General features: G+C 50.1%; 1 protein-coding gene across 7 annotated transcripts in view; it reads left to right on the top strand.

Moving 5' to 3' along the window:
- The window catches only part of DNAH12 (dynein axonemal heavy chain 12), a 164,965-nt gene that overhangs the window by 64,235 nt on the left and 85,069 nt on the right, over positions 1-15,661 (top strand). For 6 of the 7 annotated variants that reach the window (XM_077325482.1, XM_077325484.1, XM_077325485.1 and 3 more), the window contains 4 exons: positions 14-133; positions 4,025-4,134; positions 5,580-5,763; positions 13,783-13,923. In XM_077325482.1, the coding sequence (XP_077181597.1) occupies positions 14-133; positions 4,025-4,134; positions 5,580-5,763; positions 13,783-13,923 (555 nt within the window). The remainder of the gene's footprint in view (positions 1-13; positions 134-4,024; positions 4,135-5,579; positions 5,764-13,782; positions 13,924-15,661) is intronic. The other variant, XR_013229011.1, reaches the window with a different exon arrangement.

Raw genomic sequence — 15,661 nt, forward strand, 5'->3', positions numbered from 1 at the left:
TTGTTTTGCTCAGCTTCTCAGATCAATCAAGGATGTAAATGAGCCCAAATTTTTGTCACATGATATACCTCTCTTTATGGGCATTACAAGTGATTTATTCCCTGGCATTAAACTCCCTGAAGCTGACTACAAAGTGAGTACATTTGAATTATTCCACATTAATTAAATCAATATTTGGCAGTTTTAGTTAGAGCAGTTGATTGTTTCTAATTATATAGTTATATCATTTTATTCCCTCTTCAAGGATGGCTGCCTTGCGTAGCTCAGTGAAGCTATGAGCTATGCCGTGCAGGGCCACCCAAGACGGACAGGTCATAGCTGAGAGCTCTGACAAAAGGTGATCTACTGGAGAAGGAAATGGCAAACCACTCCAGTATTTTTGCCATGATAATCCTATGGCCAAGTTCAAAAGGCAAAACGATATGACGCTGGAAGATGAGCCCCTCAGGTCGGAAGGTGTCCAATATGCTACTGGGGATGAGCAGACGGCTAGTACGGGTAGCGCCAGAATGAATAAAGCAGCTGGGCCAAAGCCGAAAGGACGCTCAGTTGTGGAAGTAACTGGTGGCGAAAAGACAGTCCGATGCTGTAAAGAATTTTATTCCATAGGAACCTGGAACGTCAGGTCCATGAATCAAGGCAAGCTGGACGTGGTCAAACAAGAAATGACAAGACTGAACATAGACATTTTAGGAATCAGTGAACTAAAATGGACAGGAATGGGTGAATTTAATTCAGATGACCATCAGGTATACTACTGTGGACAAGAATCTCGCAGAAGAAATGGAGTAGCCTTCATAAACAATAAGAGAATAGGAAAAGCAGTCTTGGGATACAATCCCCCAAATGACAGAATGATCTCAGTTCGAATCCAAGGCAAACCATTCAACATCACAGTAATCCAGGTCTATGCCCCAACCACTGCTGCTGAAGAGGATGAAGTTGATCAGTTCTATGAAGCCTTACAACACCTTCTAGAAGCAACGCCAAAAAATGATGTGCTAATCATCATGGAGGATTGGAATGCTAAAGTAGGAAACCAAAAGATAACCGGAATAACAGGCAAGTTTGGCCTTGGAGTACAAAATGAAGCAGGGCACAGGCTGGTAGAATTTTGTCAAGAGAATACAATGGTCGTAGCAAACACTCTTTTCCAACAACCCAAGAGACGACTCTACACATGGACATCACCAGACGGTCAACACAGAAATCAGATTGACTATGTGCTCTGCAGCCAAAGATGGAGAAGTTCTATACAGTCAATAAAAACAAGACCAGGAGCTGATTGTGGTTCAGATCATCAGCTTCTTGTTGCAAAATTTAGGCTTAAATTGAAGAAAGTAGGGAAAAGCACTAGGCCACTCAGGTATGAACTAAATCATATCCCCGACGAATATACAGTAGAGGTGACAAATAGATTTAAGGAATTAGGTCTGATAGACAGAGTGCCTGAAGAACTATGGACGGAGGTTCGCGACATTGTACAAGAGGTAGCAGCTAAAACCATCCCAAAGAAAAAGAAATGCAAGAAATCAAAATGGCTGTCTGAAGAAGCTTTACAAATAGCTAAGGAGAGAAGGGAAGTGAAAGGCAAGGGAGAAAGAGAAAGATACACCCAACTGAATGCAGCTAGAAGAGATAAGAATGCCTTCTTAAATGAACAGTGCAAACAAATAGAAGAAAACAATAGAATGGGGAGGACCAGAGATCTTTTCAAGAAAATTGGAGATATGAAGGGAACGTTTCATGCAAAGATGGGTATGATAAGGGACCAAAATGGTAGGGACCTCACAGAAGCAGAAGACATTTTAAAAAGGTGACAAAATTATATGGAAGAACTATACAAGAGCGAGCTTAACATCCCTGATGACCACAATGGGGTAGGTACTGACCTGGAGCCAGACATCCTGGAATGTGAAGTCAAATGGGCCTTAGGAAGTCTGAGCAACAATAAAGCTAGTTGTGGTGACAGCATTCCAGTTGAACTATTCAAAATCTTAAAAGATGATGCAGTAAAAGTGCTACACTCAATATGCCAGCGAATTTGGAAAACTCAACAATGGCCACAGGATTGGAAAAGGTCAGTTTACATTCCAATCCCAAAGAAGGGTAATGCCAAAGAATGTTCAAACTACCACACCATTGTACTAATTTCTCATGCTAGCAAAGTTATGCTCAAAATCCTACAAGCTAGGCTCCAGCAATATGTGGACCGAGAACGTCCAGAAGTACAGGCAGGATTTCGAAGAGTTAGAGGTACTAGAGATCAAATTGCCAACATACGCTGGATCATGGAGAAAGCTAGGGAGTTCCAGAAGAACATCTACTTCTGCTTCATTGACTATGCTAAAGCCTTTGATTGTGTGGAGCACAACAAATTGTGGCAAGTTCTTAAAGAGATGGAAATACCAGAGCATCTTATTTGTCTCTTGAGAAATTTATATGCAGGTCAAGAAGCAACAGTGAGAACTGAACATGGAATCACTGATTGGTTCAAAATTGAGAAAGGAGTTCGGCAAGGCTGTATACTGTCACCTTGCCTATTTAACTTGTATGCGGAGCACATCATGAGAAAGTGGGTGAAGGAGGAGAGTGCAAAAGTTGGCTTGAAACTCAACATCAAGAAAACAAAGATCATGGCATCCGGCCCTCTGAATTCCTGGCAAATAGATGGGGAAAAATGGAGATAGTGACAAATTTTATTTTCCTGGGCTCCAAGATCACTGCAGATAGGGACTGCAGCAAAGAAATTAAAAGACGCTTGCTCCTGGGTAGGAAAGCTATGGCAAATCTAGACAGCATCCTAAAAAGCAGAAACATCACCCTGCCAACAAAAGTGCGTTTAGTCAAGGCTATGGTATTCCCAGTTGCAATGTATGGCTGCGAAAGTTGGACCATAAGGAGGGCCGAGTGTCAAAGAATTGAGGCTTTTGAACTCTGGTGCTGGAGAAGAACTCGCAAGACTGCAAGGCGAACAAACCGGTCAGTCCTAGAGGAGATCAGCCCTGACTGCTCTTTAGAAGGCCAGATCCTGAAGATGAAACTCAAATACTTTGGCCACCTCATGAGAAGGAAGGACTCCCTGGAGAAGAGCCTAATGCTGGGAGCGATCGAGGGCAAAAGAAGAAGGGGACGACAGAGAATGAGGTGGCTGGATGGAGTCACTGAAGCAGTAGGTGCAAACTTAAATGGACTCCGGGGAATGGTAGAGGACAGGAAGGCCTGGAGGATCATTGTCCATGGGGTCGTTACGGGTCGGACTCGACTTTGCACCTAACAACAAAAATCATTTTATTGTTTTTGCATATCAATGATCTTCATTTCAGTCTTGCTATACAGCCATCAGAATCAATCTGTTACAAAACTTTGACCCAGTTTTAGTGCCCACTAAAAAGATTTCATGCTGCCTTTCAGTATATAGATCAATAATCCAACATCCATCTCAGTTCTTCTTAATAGACTTTTAATTATGTTATGAAGTGACAAAAGCTTCATTTTCTTTGGTCTTCTACTAACTCTAGAATATCTTACCATTCAAAAAGACTACCTAAGACCCAGCTACTTTTCCTCTGTTTTAGAATAAACATAGACTAGAAGCCATCCTTGAGCATTCTCATTCTATTTCTTGGTGGTATCGTACCAAGTTATTTTTGTGTGTGAGAAAGACTATCATGTACTGTTCGTCTATTTCAGTAATCATTGAATTCAGATTATTATCATCAAGCATATTAGTAATAGAGGACAATGGGGGGCAGTCCAACATGCCCCCCAAATGCTGCACCCAGGGTTAAGGGGTCTGCAATGGAAAGATGAATGAGCAAAATTACTCATCTCCTTCGCCAGAAGAAGTTCCATTATGCCACCAGGATGACCCAGTGACTGAAGTGTACCATTTGCATTTTAAGAAAAACTAATAAATGCTGAAAGTTAATATTTTAATGAAGCATCATTTTGTTTCACTAATTTCATAGTTAAAGAATAAAATCATTGTAAAATACTGATTGTATTTTTACTTTTATTTCAGGATTTTCTAGAATGTGCAAATGAATGCTGTGAAACCCATAATGTCCAGCCTGTTAAAGTGTTTATAGAAAAGATGATACAGACCTATGAAATGATGATAGTTAGGCATGGGTAAGTGTATTTGTAAGAATTGTTATAGGTGTGACCCATACAGTTGATGCACACTTAAAAATTTCATTCTGGACAATGGGCCATAAATATGTGTAAATGCACGCTAGATTAAAGCCATGTGTGACCTATCTGTGGGAGGAACTGTGCTTCTGCAGTAGAACACATTTTGCATGTAGAAGGTCCCAAGTCCAGTCTCTCACATCTCCTGTTAAGAGATCTCAGTGTGAGGGTGGGTAGGGGAGACTTTCCTTGCCTGGGATCCTGGAGAGCTGAAACTGAGCTAGGTAGACTAGTGCAGTGGTCCCCAACCCCCGGTCCGGGGACCGGTACCAGGCTGTGGATCAGTCAGTACCAGGCCGCGGTTCCTCCTCATCCTCCTCCACGGCTGCTACCAGTCCTGCCACTCTGTTGCTGGCTCACCTTTGGTACTCTCTGGTGGCCACCGTGGCTGGCACTCCCCCTCGGCATGGCACTGCGCAGCTGCTGCTGGCAGTGCCCCCCAGCGGGCGGTGGGAAAGCAAGAGGTGCAGGGGCTCAGGTGGTGGTGACGTCCCTCAGCAAAACTATCCTCCCCCCCAGTAAAATTGTCAAGTGTTGACCGGGCCCCGGTGATAAAAAGGTTGGGGACCACTGGGCTAGTGCAGTGGTCCGCAACCTTTTTTAGGCTGCGGACCGGTGGGTGTGGGAGGGCAATCCGATGGCCGCGCATGCACGGTCGCACTTCCCTCTCCCCCCTCCTGCAAAAAGAAGCTTGCGGCCTGGGGGGGCGGGGAGAGGGAGCCACGGCCTGGTGGTTGGGGACCACCGTGCTAGTGCATTATATGGGATACATGAAAATGATACGTTGTATACTGTCCTGAGCCAGTCTCTTGGATAAGGCGGTATAGAAATAAATCAATAAACACATTTTCTTTTTATAGGTTTTCATGCCTACAATGGAGAGCCAGGTTGGTGTAGGAGTGCAGACTTCTAATCTGGCGAGCCAGGTTTAATTCTGCACTCCCCCACATGCAGCCAGCTGGGTGACCTTGGGCTTGCCACAGCACTGATAAAACTGTTCTGACTGAGCAGTAATAGCAGGGCTCTCTCAGCCTCACCCACCCCACAGTGTGTCTGTTGTGGGGAGAGGAAAAGGAAGGTGACTGTAAGCCGCTTTGAGACTCTTTCGGGTAGAGAAAAGCAGCATATAAGAACCAACTCTTCTTCTTCTTCTACAATGTGTGTATGACTTTTAAAAATGGTAGCAGGTAAAAATAGTAAGATAAAAATTACTGATATGCTTGCCATTTCAGTCTTCCAAAATTTCTTCAGGGAACTGAATGTTTTAACTCTTACAGTTTTAAATGGCTAGCATATGCTCATGTTTAATTATGTGAATAGTGAGTTCAATTAACTTTTTCTGCTCAAAGAAAAATACTTAACAACCTTTATTTTTAATTTATCAGTTTTATGCTTGTAGGAGAGCCTTTTGCTGGAAAGACCAAAGTTTTGCATGTTTTAGCAGATACACTTACACTCATGAATCAACGTGGGTATGGGGAAGAAGAAAAGGTCATATTTAGAACTGTGAATCCAAAAGCTATTACAATGGGTCAACTTTTTGGACGATTTGATCCAGTATCTCATGAGGTGATGTATTTAATACATTATTATTTGCAAAAATCCTTACAGTGATAAAACCATATAAACCCTGAAATAGACATATGAACATCTGAAAGAAGAATCAGGAGTCTGTTTCAGCTTAAACAAGTTAAATGGCACTTGAGGTTTTTTGAAATAAAAGATAACAAAATATTTAATTTAACCTAGAGGGGAAAGGCCAGGTGAAATCAAGGGCTAACATATCTGAGGTAAAAGCCCGTATAAACACATGTTAGATCTTATGTTTCAGGCTAATTAAAGTTTCTTGAGAGACTTTTATCCCAGTGTTTTCTCCAAACTTTCAGGTACACTTTCTTTGAGTGTTGTGTAACTCTTTTGGTTTCCAGGAGGCTGGTAAAACTCTTTTCAGTACCCAAACCCCTTCTCTTGAAATCCCAGTACTCAGTTTAAGTGACTGACAGTTTCTACAGGCAATTGCTAACCACACCAGACCAGGGATCACTGCACTCATCAGAGCTAATTCCCTGTTTGACTGAATAGGGGATTTTATTTTTCTCTCTAGAAGATCTATCTACTTCCCAAATTTCCTTGCCAACTTTCCTCCAGTTCTCCACCTGTGTTTAACTCCTCTCAGCTAAGGCTAATATTACACCCAACTCCATCCTGGCAAAAATCTGACTGACCCACTCCTCAGCATGTAGTTCTCTCAAGACTTCCTCTGCTCAGCTGATGCTAACTCCTCAGCATGTAGTTCTCTCAAGACTTCCTCTGCTCAGCTGATGCTAACTCCTCAGCATGTAGTTCTCTCAAGACTTCCACTGCTCAGCTGATGCTAACAAGTCAGGCTGCTTTAAACAGCCTGTTACTCAAGGTCTTCTGTTTCTGTGTAGAATTAGCCCTTAATAGTCCTTCAGCTGTTTATATAGCACTTCCATACTTTTAAACAGTGCTGTCTGTCTCATCACGTAGCAGACCTCTGTAGTTCTGGCCTCCCTATGGGAGAAAATGAAAATAAAAGATTGGGTCAACAAGCAAAATAAATGCATTAATTCTGTATAGCGAGAGTTGGAAAGTGCACGTGTGTTCACCTGTGGATGTATCTGCTATAGTGAATATCCCAATGACAATGTATACAATCATAAAGGCATATATTATCCTTCACACCGCTGGCAAATGTCCAAGAAAATGGAGATGTACCAGTGAACAGGCACAATTCACTAGTGCAGTGCCATAACTTCAGTGTACTCTTTCCCTTTTCCTGTCGTGGTTCGGTCCTTGGTGGCTTGGGAACCGGACCGAACCCCGCCATCAGAGGCGCCCGCGATCACGGAGGTAGGGCATGGTGATCATAGGCAAGCCGGCAGCTGGGCGCCCCACCCGATCGTTGAGGTGGCAATGGCCGCTAAAGAACCTCAATGTCCCCCTCCACCTTTTGACAAGGGCCCGGAGATGGCCCTTTGTTCCAGGAAAATGGGCCATCAGGAACCCCGGAAAACCTCGCATATGTGCATGAGTCATGATTGTATCAGCATGTTCCCTCCGCAAGTACTGGGTGGGGCAATACAGCCTAAGGAGGTGGGTTTTGTATAAAAGGGAGCTTCCACCTGGAGTTCGGTGGAAGCTCTTACTCCATACCAGCGGACTCCACGTTGCTGAAATAAAGCTTGTTCCTGTTGTATCGTTCACCAGGCCTGGCGTGACGTTTTCTTCAAAGGGGCACCCTGTTTTTTCAGTTAGCAAGCGGGTCCCCGACATCGTAAGAGCTTCCCACCGAACTCCAGGGTCGGCATCGCATCCGAGCGCTTATCGGGACGGATCCAGAGATGGCGTTTTCAAGCAACGGGGCGGTCTCGACCCCCACGAACCCCGGGAACATGAGTTTAATGTCCCCGGGAGATTTCCTCCGAAAATCGGGGGGCCAGGAGCAGCTGTCCGGGACCCCGAGACCCTCGGCAGCGGCGGCCAAGGGAAGGCGCCGGGCCATGGGGTTCCCAAGCACGGCGGGGAGCGCGCCGAGGTCTGGGGGGTTGGCCCCAACCTGGGACACCCAGCTGAGGCAGGCGCTTCGCCCGGTAGGACCTGAGGAATCCCTAGAGGACCTGCGGCGGGCCATGGCGGACTTGGCCAGGCGCTTGCAGGCAGCTGAAGCCCGTGAGCAAGCTCGGGCCGGGCCCGGAGGGACTGGTAATACAACGGCGGAGGGGATCGCGTCGAGTGAGGACGTCTCCAGCGACGAGGACGAGCCCGGCACTGGTGAGCGGGCCCCGGACCCCGACCCGGAGCAGTTTTCAGTCCCGAGTAGGCGAGACGGCCAGCGGAGAGGCGAGACAGCAGAGGATCTCGGGGGAGCGGGTGAGCCGACGGGGCGGCGAGAGCCGGACCAACGCAGGAGCGACGTGCAAGGCAGGGAGCGGCACGGCGTCGTTGGGCAAGTTGGTAGCCGGTGGAGCGGAGCAGGACGAGACGGCGGACGCCGAGAATCCCGGATCCGGAGGGGGTCGGACTACTCTCCAAAACGTTCCCCCCCAGAGCTTAAGGCGCGTTTCGACGGGACGCCGGACGACCTCCCGCAGTTCCTCCTCCACGCGCTGACGCATGCCCGGAGGTATGGAGACCGGTATGAGGACTCCGAGGACTTGGTCTGGGGGGTGGCCTCGTGTCTCCAGGGCAAGGCGGGTCAGTGGTACCTAGGGTTGGCCGAGCGCGGCGACCCGGCAACTCGGGACCTGCAGGACTTCGTGGTCGCGCTCCGCCGACGATTCCAGGACCCCCAGGCTGAGGACAAGGCAAAGAGTCGGATCAAGGGACTTCGACAGGGTACTAGGGGGGTTATGGACTATATAGACATTTTCCGGAGGGAAGCAGGCAAGGTGTTCTCCTGGAACGAGGAGACCCAAATCGAGTACTTCCGGGAGGGCCTTAACCCGAAGCTCAGGGAATGGGCCGTGATCAAGGGGACGGAAGAAGATCTGTCTACACTGGAGGGGTGGTGTTTTGTGGTCGCCAAGCTGGAAGCCAGCCTGGGTTGGGCCGCCGCACCCCCCCGGGAGGCCAAAGGCGGGTCAGCCGAGGCGCCGAGACCGGGCCCCGACAACTCTCGCCCCAAAACGACCCCCGAACCCCGAGCGGGAAAAGAGACGCCGGGAAGGTCTGTGCCTGAAATGCGGGGGGTCAGGACATTTCGCAGCAGCGTGCCAACGGCAAGGGGGGGAGGACCGCGGGCTCTCCCAGGGGGGAGGTGCGACACGCCCCCAGCAGGCACGCCGGGCGGAGGACCTCCGCAACGAACCGGGAAGCGCCCAGGCGACGGGAAACGGCCAGGACCTGCTGTAGACGGCGCCGGGCAGCAGGTCCCGCGGTGCGAGGGAAAACCCCTACAGCATGAGGCGCGACCTCCGAACGTGGTAATTTTAGAGCTCCGGAACCCGGAGAACGGACTAAGTTGGGTGGGGGAGGCTCTTTTGGACTCTGGATGCGACCACAGCATGGTCCACCCCCAGATAGCCCGGGCTTTGGGGCTACCGAAGCGCATTCGGAAGGTTCCCCTGGTTTTCGTCCAGATGGACGGCAGCCCGATTCAGGGGGGACCTTTCGGGGAGGAGGTGGGTCCTATCGCCATCCACATAGGGGACCACCAAGAGCTGCGGTGGCTGATCCAGGTCCCCGTAGCGGGATATCGGGCGGTGTTGGGCCTGGATTGGCTGAAGGAACACAACCCCGTGGTGGACTGGCGGGCGGGGACCCTGAAGTTCGACTTGACGGTGGGTGCACGGGATCGGGTCCCCCACGAGAATTCCAGCCACAAGAGGACGGCGGCGCGTCCCAGGGGAGCGGCGGCGGCGCAGCAGGAGATACCAGAGCCCGAGGTCCCGCCAGAGTACCGAGACCTCGCAGCCGTTTTCAGCGAGCGGGAAGCGGACGAGCTACCCCCACACCGCCGCACGGACTGCGCTATCAACATCCCAGAGGGGGCGGTACTACCCAAAGGGCGCATCTACAAGATGAGTGAGGGTGAGCTCAAGGACCTCCGGGAGTTTTTGGGTAAAAATCTGGCCCGAGGTTTCATCCGGCCCGCTTCCAGTCCCATGGGAGCTCCAGTCTTGTTCGTCCGGAAAAAGGATGGGTCCCGACGGCTGTGCCAGGACTACCGGGGCCTCAACGCCATCGCAGCGGGGAACGCTTACCCCCTCCCGCTGATCCCGGATTTGCTGGCCCGGCTGGGCAAAGGGACTCTGTTCACTAAGCTGGACCTAAGGGAGGCGTACTACCGGGTACGCATCCGGGAGGGGGATGAGTGGAAAACAGCGTTTAACTGTCAATTGGGACAATTCGAATTTAAAGTGATGCCGTTCGGTTTAAGCGGGGCACCTGGGGTTTTCATGAGTCTAATTAATGAGGTGTTGCAGGACCTTCTGTTTCAGGGGGTGGTTGTTTATTTGGATGACGTCCTGATCTACAGCCAAGATCCCCAAGAGCACGTGACCCTGGTGAGGGAGGTGTTAAAGCGCCTGCTGGCAAACCACCTATACGTGAAGCTGGCTAAGTGCGAATTCCACCGTCCCTCCCTGGACTATTTGGGCTACCGCATCTCAGCCCAGGGCATAGCTATGGACCCCGAGAAGGTGCAGGCGGTGCTGGCCTGGGAAAGGCCCCGCACCCGGAAACAGCTACAAAGCTTCCTGGGGTTTGCTAACTTTTTTAGAGGCTTCATCCCCAGATACTCCTCCGTAGTGGCTCCCCTCACGGACTTGCTAGGTACCAAGGGGAGAGGTCCTCGCGCCACGCGGCCCAGCGCAGCGCTCGGCTGGAATGAGAAATCGGAGGCAGCGTTCCTGGCCCTCAAGCAAGCTTTCGCGTCTGAGCCCACGCTACTGCACGTCGACCCAACCCAGCCGATGGTGGTACAAGTCGACGCCAGCGACGCAGCAGCCGGGGCGGTTCTCCTGCAGCGAGACAAGGCGGGACAGCTGAGGCCGGCGGCCTACCTCTCACGAAAATTCGCCGAAACGGAGCGGAACTGGTCTACCTGGGAGAAGGAGGCGTTTGCGATTAAGTTCGCCCTCACCGAATGGCGGCATTGGCTGGAGGAAACAGAGGAGCCGTTCGAGGTCTGGACAGATCACAAGAATCTGGAGGCGCTCCGGCAACCGCGATCCCTGAACGCCAAGCAGATGAGGTGGGCGGAGTTCTTTTCGCGGTACAATTTCAAGCTTGGTCACATCCCCGGCAAAGAGAATTTCCTCGCGGACGCCCTCTCCCGTCTGCCGCATTATGGGGAGGGGTACGCTCCCTGCACCAGGTCCGTGTTTGGTGAGGAGCAGCTGGGACGGGGGGTCGTCACTAGGCGTCGGGCCAGGGAGGAATGGGAGCCCGACCCGGCGACCGCCCCGCTCCGAGACCGCCTAGTGGCAGCCTACGGGACAGACGAGGAGCTGGCTGAGCTCCGGGACTCTTTGATTTTGGACTCCGGTCTCTGGCGGAGGGGGGAGGCTGTTTACGTCCCGGAAGGGCTACGACGGGAAGCCCTCAGCCTCTGCCACGATGCTAAGACCGCCGGGCACTTCGGTTTCGTAAAATCCTGGAAGTTGGCCCGGCGGCGGTTTTGGTGGCCCAGTCTGCGGCGGGACACAAAAGCTTACGTCAGTGGTTGTCCTGTCTGCCTGACCTGCAAGCCGGGGGTTGGCAAGCCGAAAGGTCTGCTGCACCCGCTCGAGGTCCCGACCCGGCCGTGGTCAGTGATCTCCATGGACTTTATAACAGACTTGCCTCCCAGCAAGGGGAAAACGGTGATCTGGGTGGTGGTAGATCTATTTTCCAAACAGGCCCATTTCATTCCTTGCGCCAGTGTCCCCAGTGCTTCACAGTTGGCTCGGATGTTCCTGGATCACGTGTTCCGACTGCACGGGCTGCCGGACAAGGTGATTTCCGATCGGGGCTCACAATTCGTGTCCCGGTTTTGGCAAGCTTTCCTGCGCCTGTTAGACATCGAGCAAGGGCTGAGCTCCGCTTACCACCCCCAGACGGACGGGCAGACCGAGCGGGTTAATCAAGTACTGGAGCAGTACTTGCGGTGTTTCGGTTCCTATCATCAAGACACCTGGGTGCCCCTGCTCCCCCTGGCCGAGTTCGCGTACAAGAACGCAGACCACAGCAGCACGGAGATGTCGCCTTTTGCCGTCGTCTACGGGACAGACCTGAGACACTTCCCGGAGCTTGGAGAGGTCCCCGCCCGGGAATCGGCCGACCTTCGCGAGTGGGGGAAGCGTGCCGGGAGCTGCTGGAAGTCGCTGCAGGAGCAGCTCCACAAAGTCAAGGCAGCGCAGAAAGAGGACGCCGACCGGAAGAGACGACCAGCTGAAGAAATCCGACCGGGGGATCGAGTTTACCTTTCCACCCGGAACCTACGGTTGAATTTGCCCAGCAAGAAGCTAGGCCCTCGGTTTTTGGGGCCTTTCGAGGTCTTGGCCCCGATCAACGAGGTTTCGGTCAAGCTCAAGCTCCCCAAGAACCTCCGGCACATCCATCCCGTCTTTCACGTGAGCCTTCTAAAAAAAACTCCGGACGGTGACGTTTGGCACCCCGTGTTTTCCCCGCCAGCGCCCGAGGTCCTGCCGGGGGGGGAGCACCACGAGGTGGCGGATATCCTGGACTCTAGACTCCACAGGGGGAAGTTGCAGTACCTCGTGGAATGGAAGGACTTCGCTTTGGGGGACCGGGAATGGGTCTGGGCAGCGGACGTCCTTGCGCCCCGACTCACTGAACGTTTCCACAAGCGGTATCCTGGCCGTCCCGGGGGGTTGGAGAATGGACCTTTGGGGGGGCAGAATGTCGTGGTTCGGTCCTTGGTGGCTTGGGAACCGGACCGAACCCCGCCATCAGAGGCGCCCGCGATCACGGAGGTAGGGCATGGTGATCATAGGCAAGCCGGCAGCTGGGCGCCCCACCCGATCGTTGAGGTGGCAATGGCCGCTAAAGAACCTCAATGTCCCCCTCCACCTTTTGACAAGGGCCCGGAGATGGCCCTTTGTTCCAGGAAAATGGGCCATCAGGAACCCCGGAAAACCTCGCATATGTGCATGAGTCATGATTGTATCAGCATGTTCCCTCCGCAAGTACTGGGTGGGGCAATACAGCCTAAGGAGGTGGGTTTTGTATAAAAGGGAGCTTCCACCTGGAGTTCGGTGGAAGCTCTTACTCCATACCAGCGGACTCCACGTTGCTGAAATAAAGCTTGTTCCTGTTGTATCGTTCACCAGGCCTGGCGTGACGTTTTCTTCAAAGGGGCACCCTGTTTTTTCAGTTAGCAAGCGGGTCCCCGACATTTCCTATATTTCCTGCTCAAAAGCCCTGGTGGAACAAAACAAACATCTGTCCTATCTAGCATCCTATTTTCTGCAGGGGGTCTGATTAAATGAGATGTTAAGCACAAGCTAGGTTGGGGGCTTGCGGGGGGGGGGTAGACGTGGAACCAGCATTAAAACAAGCAGCCAACCTCCCACAGCCCTCTTCCAACTCAAAAAGCAAGCTAGGGGAAAGGGAGGGAACAACAGGGCTTTTTTTTTTTTGCAGCTTCTCCTTTAATTCATATTACATAGTAAATATTTTTTGTTAAAAGAAGATACATTTTGGCCTAATGGGCTTTCTCAGTGGTACAGATAAATATAATACCCAACATATAGTCAGTGACATAAAATACATCAGTTCTGACCTGAGTCTAAAAAGATTTCACATGAAATAACGACAATCCATTAAATAGTCCCTCTTCATTTTTGTGATGCATCAGGACCATTCAAAGTCATTTTTATATTGAAGGTACTCCTGGTCATAAGGTCAGTAAATTCAAGGTCACAGTAACTTGTAACTTGCAGGAAGCATATGTCTGGAATTTTTAAAAATAAGATGTTTTACCTATTTTGGGTAACTATTTTTTGAAATGCTTTTACCTATTCCAGCAACTAGAACAGGTGATCACTTCAAAAGGTCTGAAGGAAAAAATCTCATTGAATGTTTGATGAAAAATGAAAATCTTTTTCTGCTTCGTTTTAGTGGACAGATGGCATTGTTGCCAACACTTTTCGCGAATTTGCTTTAGCTGACACACCTGACCGTAAGTGGGTTGTTTTTGATGGTCCTATTGATACCCTGTGGATAGAAAGCATGAACACTGTGTTGGATGACAACAAAAAGGTAATGCTATGTGAATCTCTGCCTAATGGGCACATGTTTACTGCAGCTATCATTTAGGGCTTTCTAAATTTGGGGGGGGGGAAACTGTCTTTGCATAAAAACTAAATAATTAAAAAGGAAAGGACTAAAACTCTCTTTGTAGCTTTGTCATGATATCCTCACTACCACAGATGTAAAAAAAATCTTAGTAGGAATTTAGCCAGGTTTCTGTGGCACCTGCAATGCATGTCATGGCACTTCTTGGAGATTAGGTTTGGGACTTTGGACCATAACACAATGATAGCAAATGAGACAGACAACAGAGAGTGGCAGCAGATGAGTTGGGGAGGCAATAGCCAGTAGGATAAGGGAATGATTAGGTGGAGGGAAGAACAGTAGGTATCATGCATGAGTTGTCACAGATTTCCCTCTTGCAGATGACTTAAAGTGGTTACAAATAAAATCACTATAGTTTCATTGTCCCTGTGTTCAAGATGGTGGATAACTGGATTCTCAACATGTCATGATTGATAAAAACTGGGGGCCATTCCGCACCAGGATCTATGTTGCAAATTGGTTATGGAACGAAAAACGGCATTTTAAATAGTGGAATTCGTCATTATGCATACCTGCCTTTGTAGTGGAATCCAGTTGCGTTTCTATCGTTTCCCACAGGTTTCCGGTCTCAGCAAAAATCGCTAGCCAGGAAGCGATATTGCTGAGCTTTGTCCCGCCCCTGGCCGTCAATCAAACAAGCAGCCAATTGGCGGCCGTTATCATGCTCCCGAAAAGCCCCTTTCCCTTTAAGGCAGGTTTAAAAAAAAAAAACACGCGTTGCAACGAATCTGTGCTGATTTGTTGCAACGGAGAGACCAATCTGGCTAGCAGGTGGCGTTTGAGCTGCCGTTTCATCGTTGCCACGCTCCCCCCAAGTGAAAAAAAAATACCCCCCCCCCCCCCCCCGCACAGGCGCAATTTTCAGCTGAAAATAAAGTGAAAAATAAAGGGAAAATAAACCAGCAAACGGGGCTGTGTGGTGCTTGGTGACTTAAAACAGCTCTGGGGAGGGACTGCAGCCGGGGAAGCCCCGCTGGGTTAACGAAGGCTCGCCGGTGCGTTGATATCTGCTCGCTCCGAGAAAAAAAATGGCGATCGCTTCGCCAGAAGATCAGAGGAGAGAGCCAGGGGGAGGGGCTTTGCAGAAACCGCAACAATGGTAATGCACAGAACTTTTCCACTAGTGTTGCAGATTGGTTGCAAGAGTGTAGCGCTTTCCGGAGGGTGAATCCACTTTTTGGGATTTCCCTGAAAGCACTACAACGAAGCGCTTTTTGCGGATCGGTTTCAGGAGTGTGGCATATTGTCTACAACATTTTTGTAGCAATTTCAATTTGCCACACTCCTGCTACAAAGAATCTGTGCGGAATGGCCCTCGGAATTAGTAACAGACAAGTGGGAACCTGCAAGGACTTTCAAAAGGCATCTAATTTCCCCCCTTTGCCTCTATTTCTTTTTTCCCCTTCCTGAAAGTCCCTATAGCTTTCCTCCCTCCATCCTTTTCCCTGCTCCCTTCTCTCTTATACTTGCCAACCTCCAGGTGCGACTTGGAGATTTCCTGGAATTACAACTATAGTTTCTGTTAGGGTTGCCAGCTCCCTATTGGGATATTCCTGAAGATTTGGAGGGTGAAGTCTTGGGAGGGCAAGGTTTGGGAGGGAGGTAACCTCAGGTGGGTATAATGGCTTAGACTCTACTCCCC

The sequence above is a fragment of the Paroedura picta genome, chromosome 3, assembly GCF_049243985.1.
Source record: "Paroedura picta isolate Pp20150507F chromosome 3, Ppicta_v3.0, whole genome shotgun sequence".
NCBI classification, from domain to species: domain Eukaryota; kingdom Metazoa; phylum Chordata; class Lepidosauria; order Squamata; family Gekkonidae; genus Paroedura; species Paroedura picta.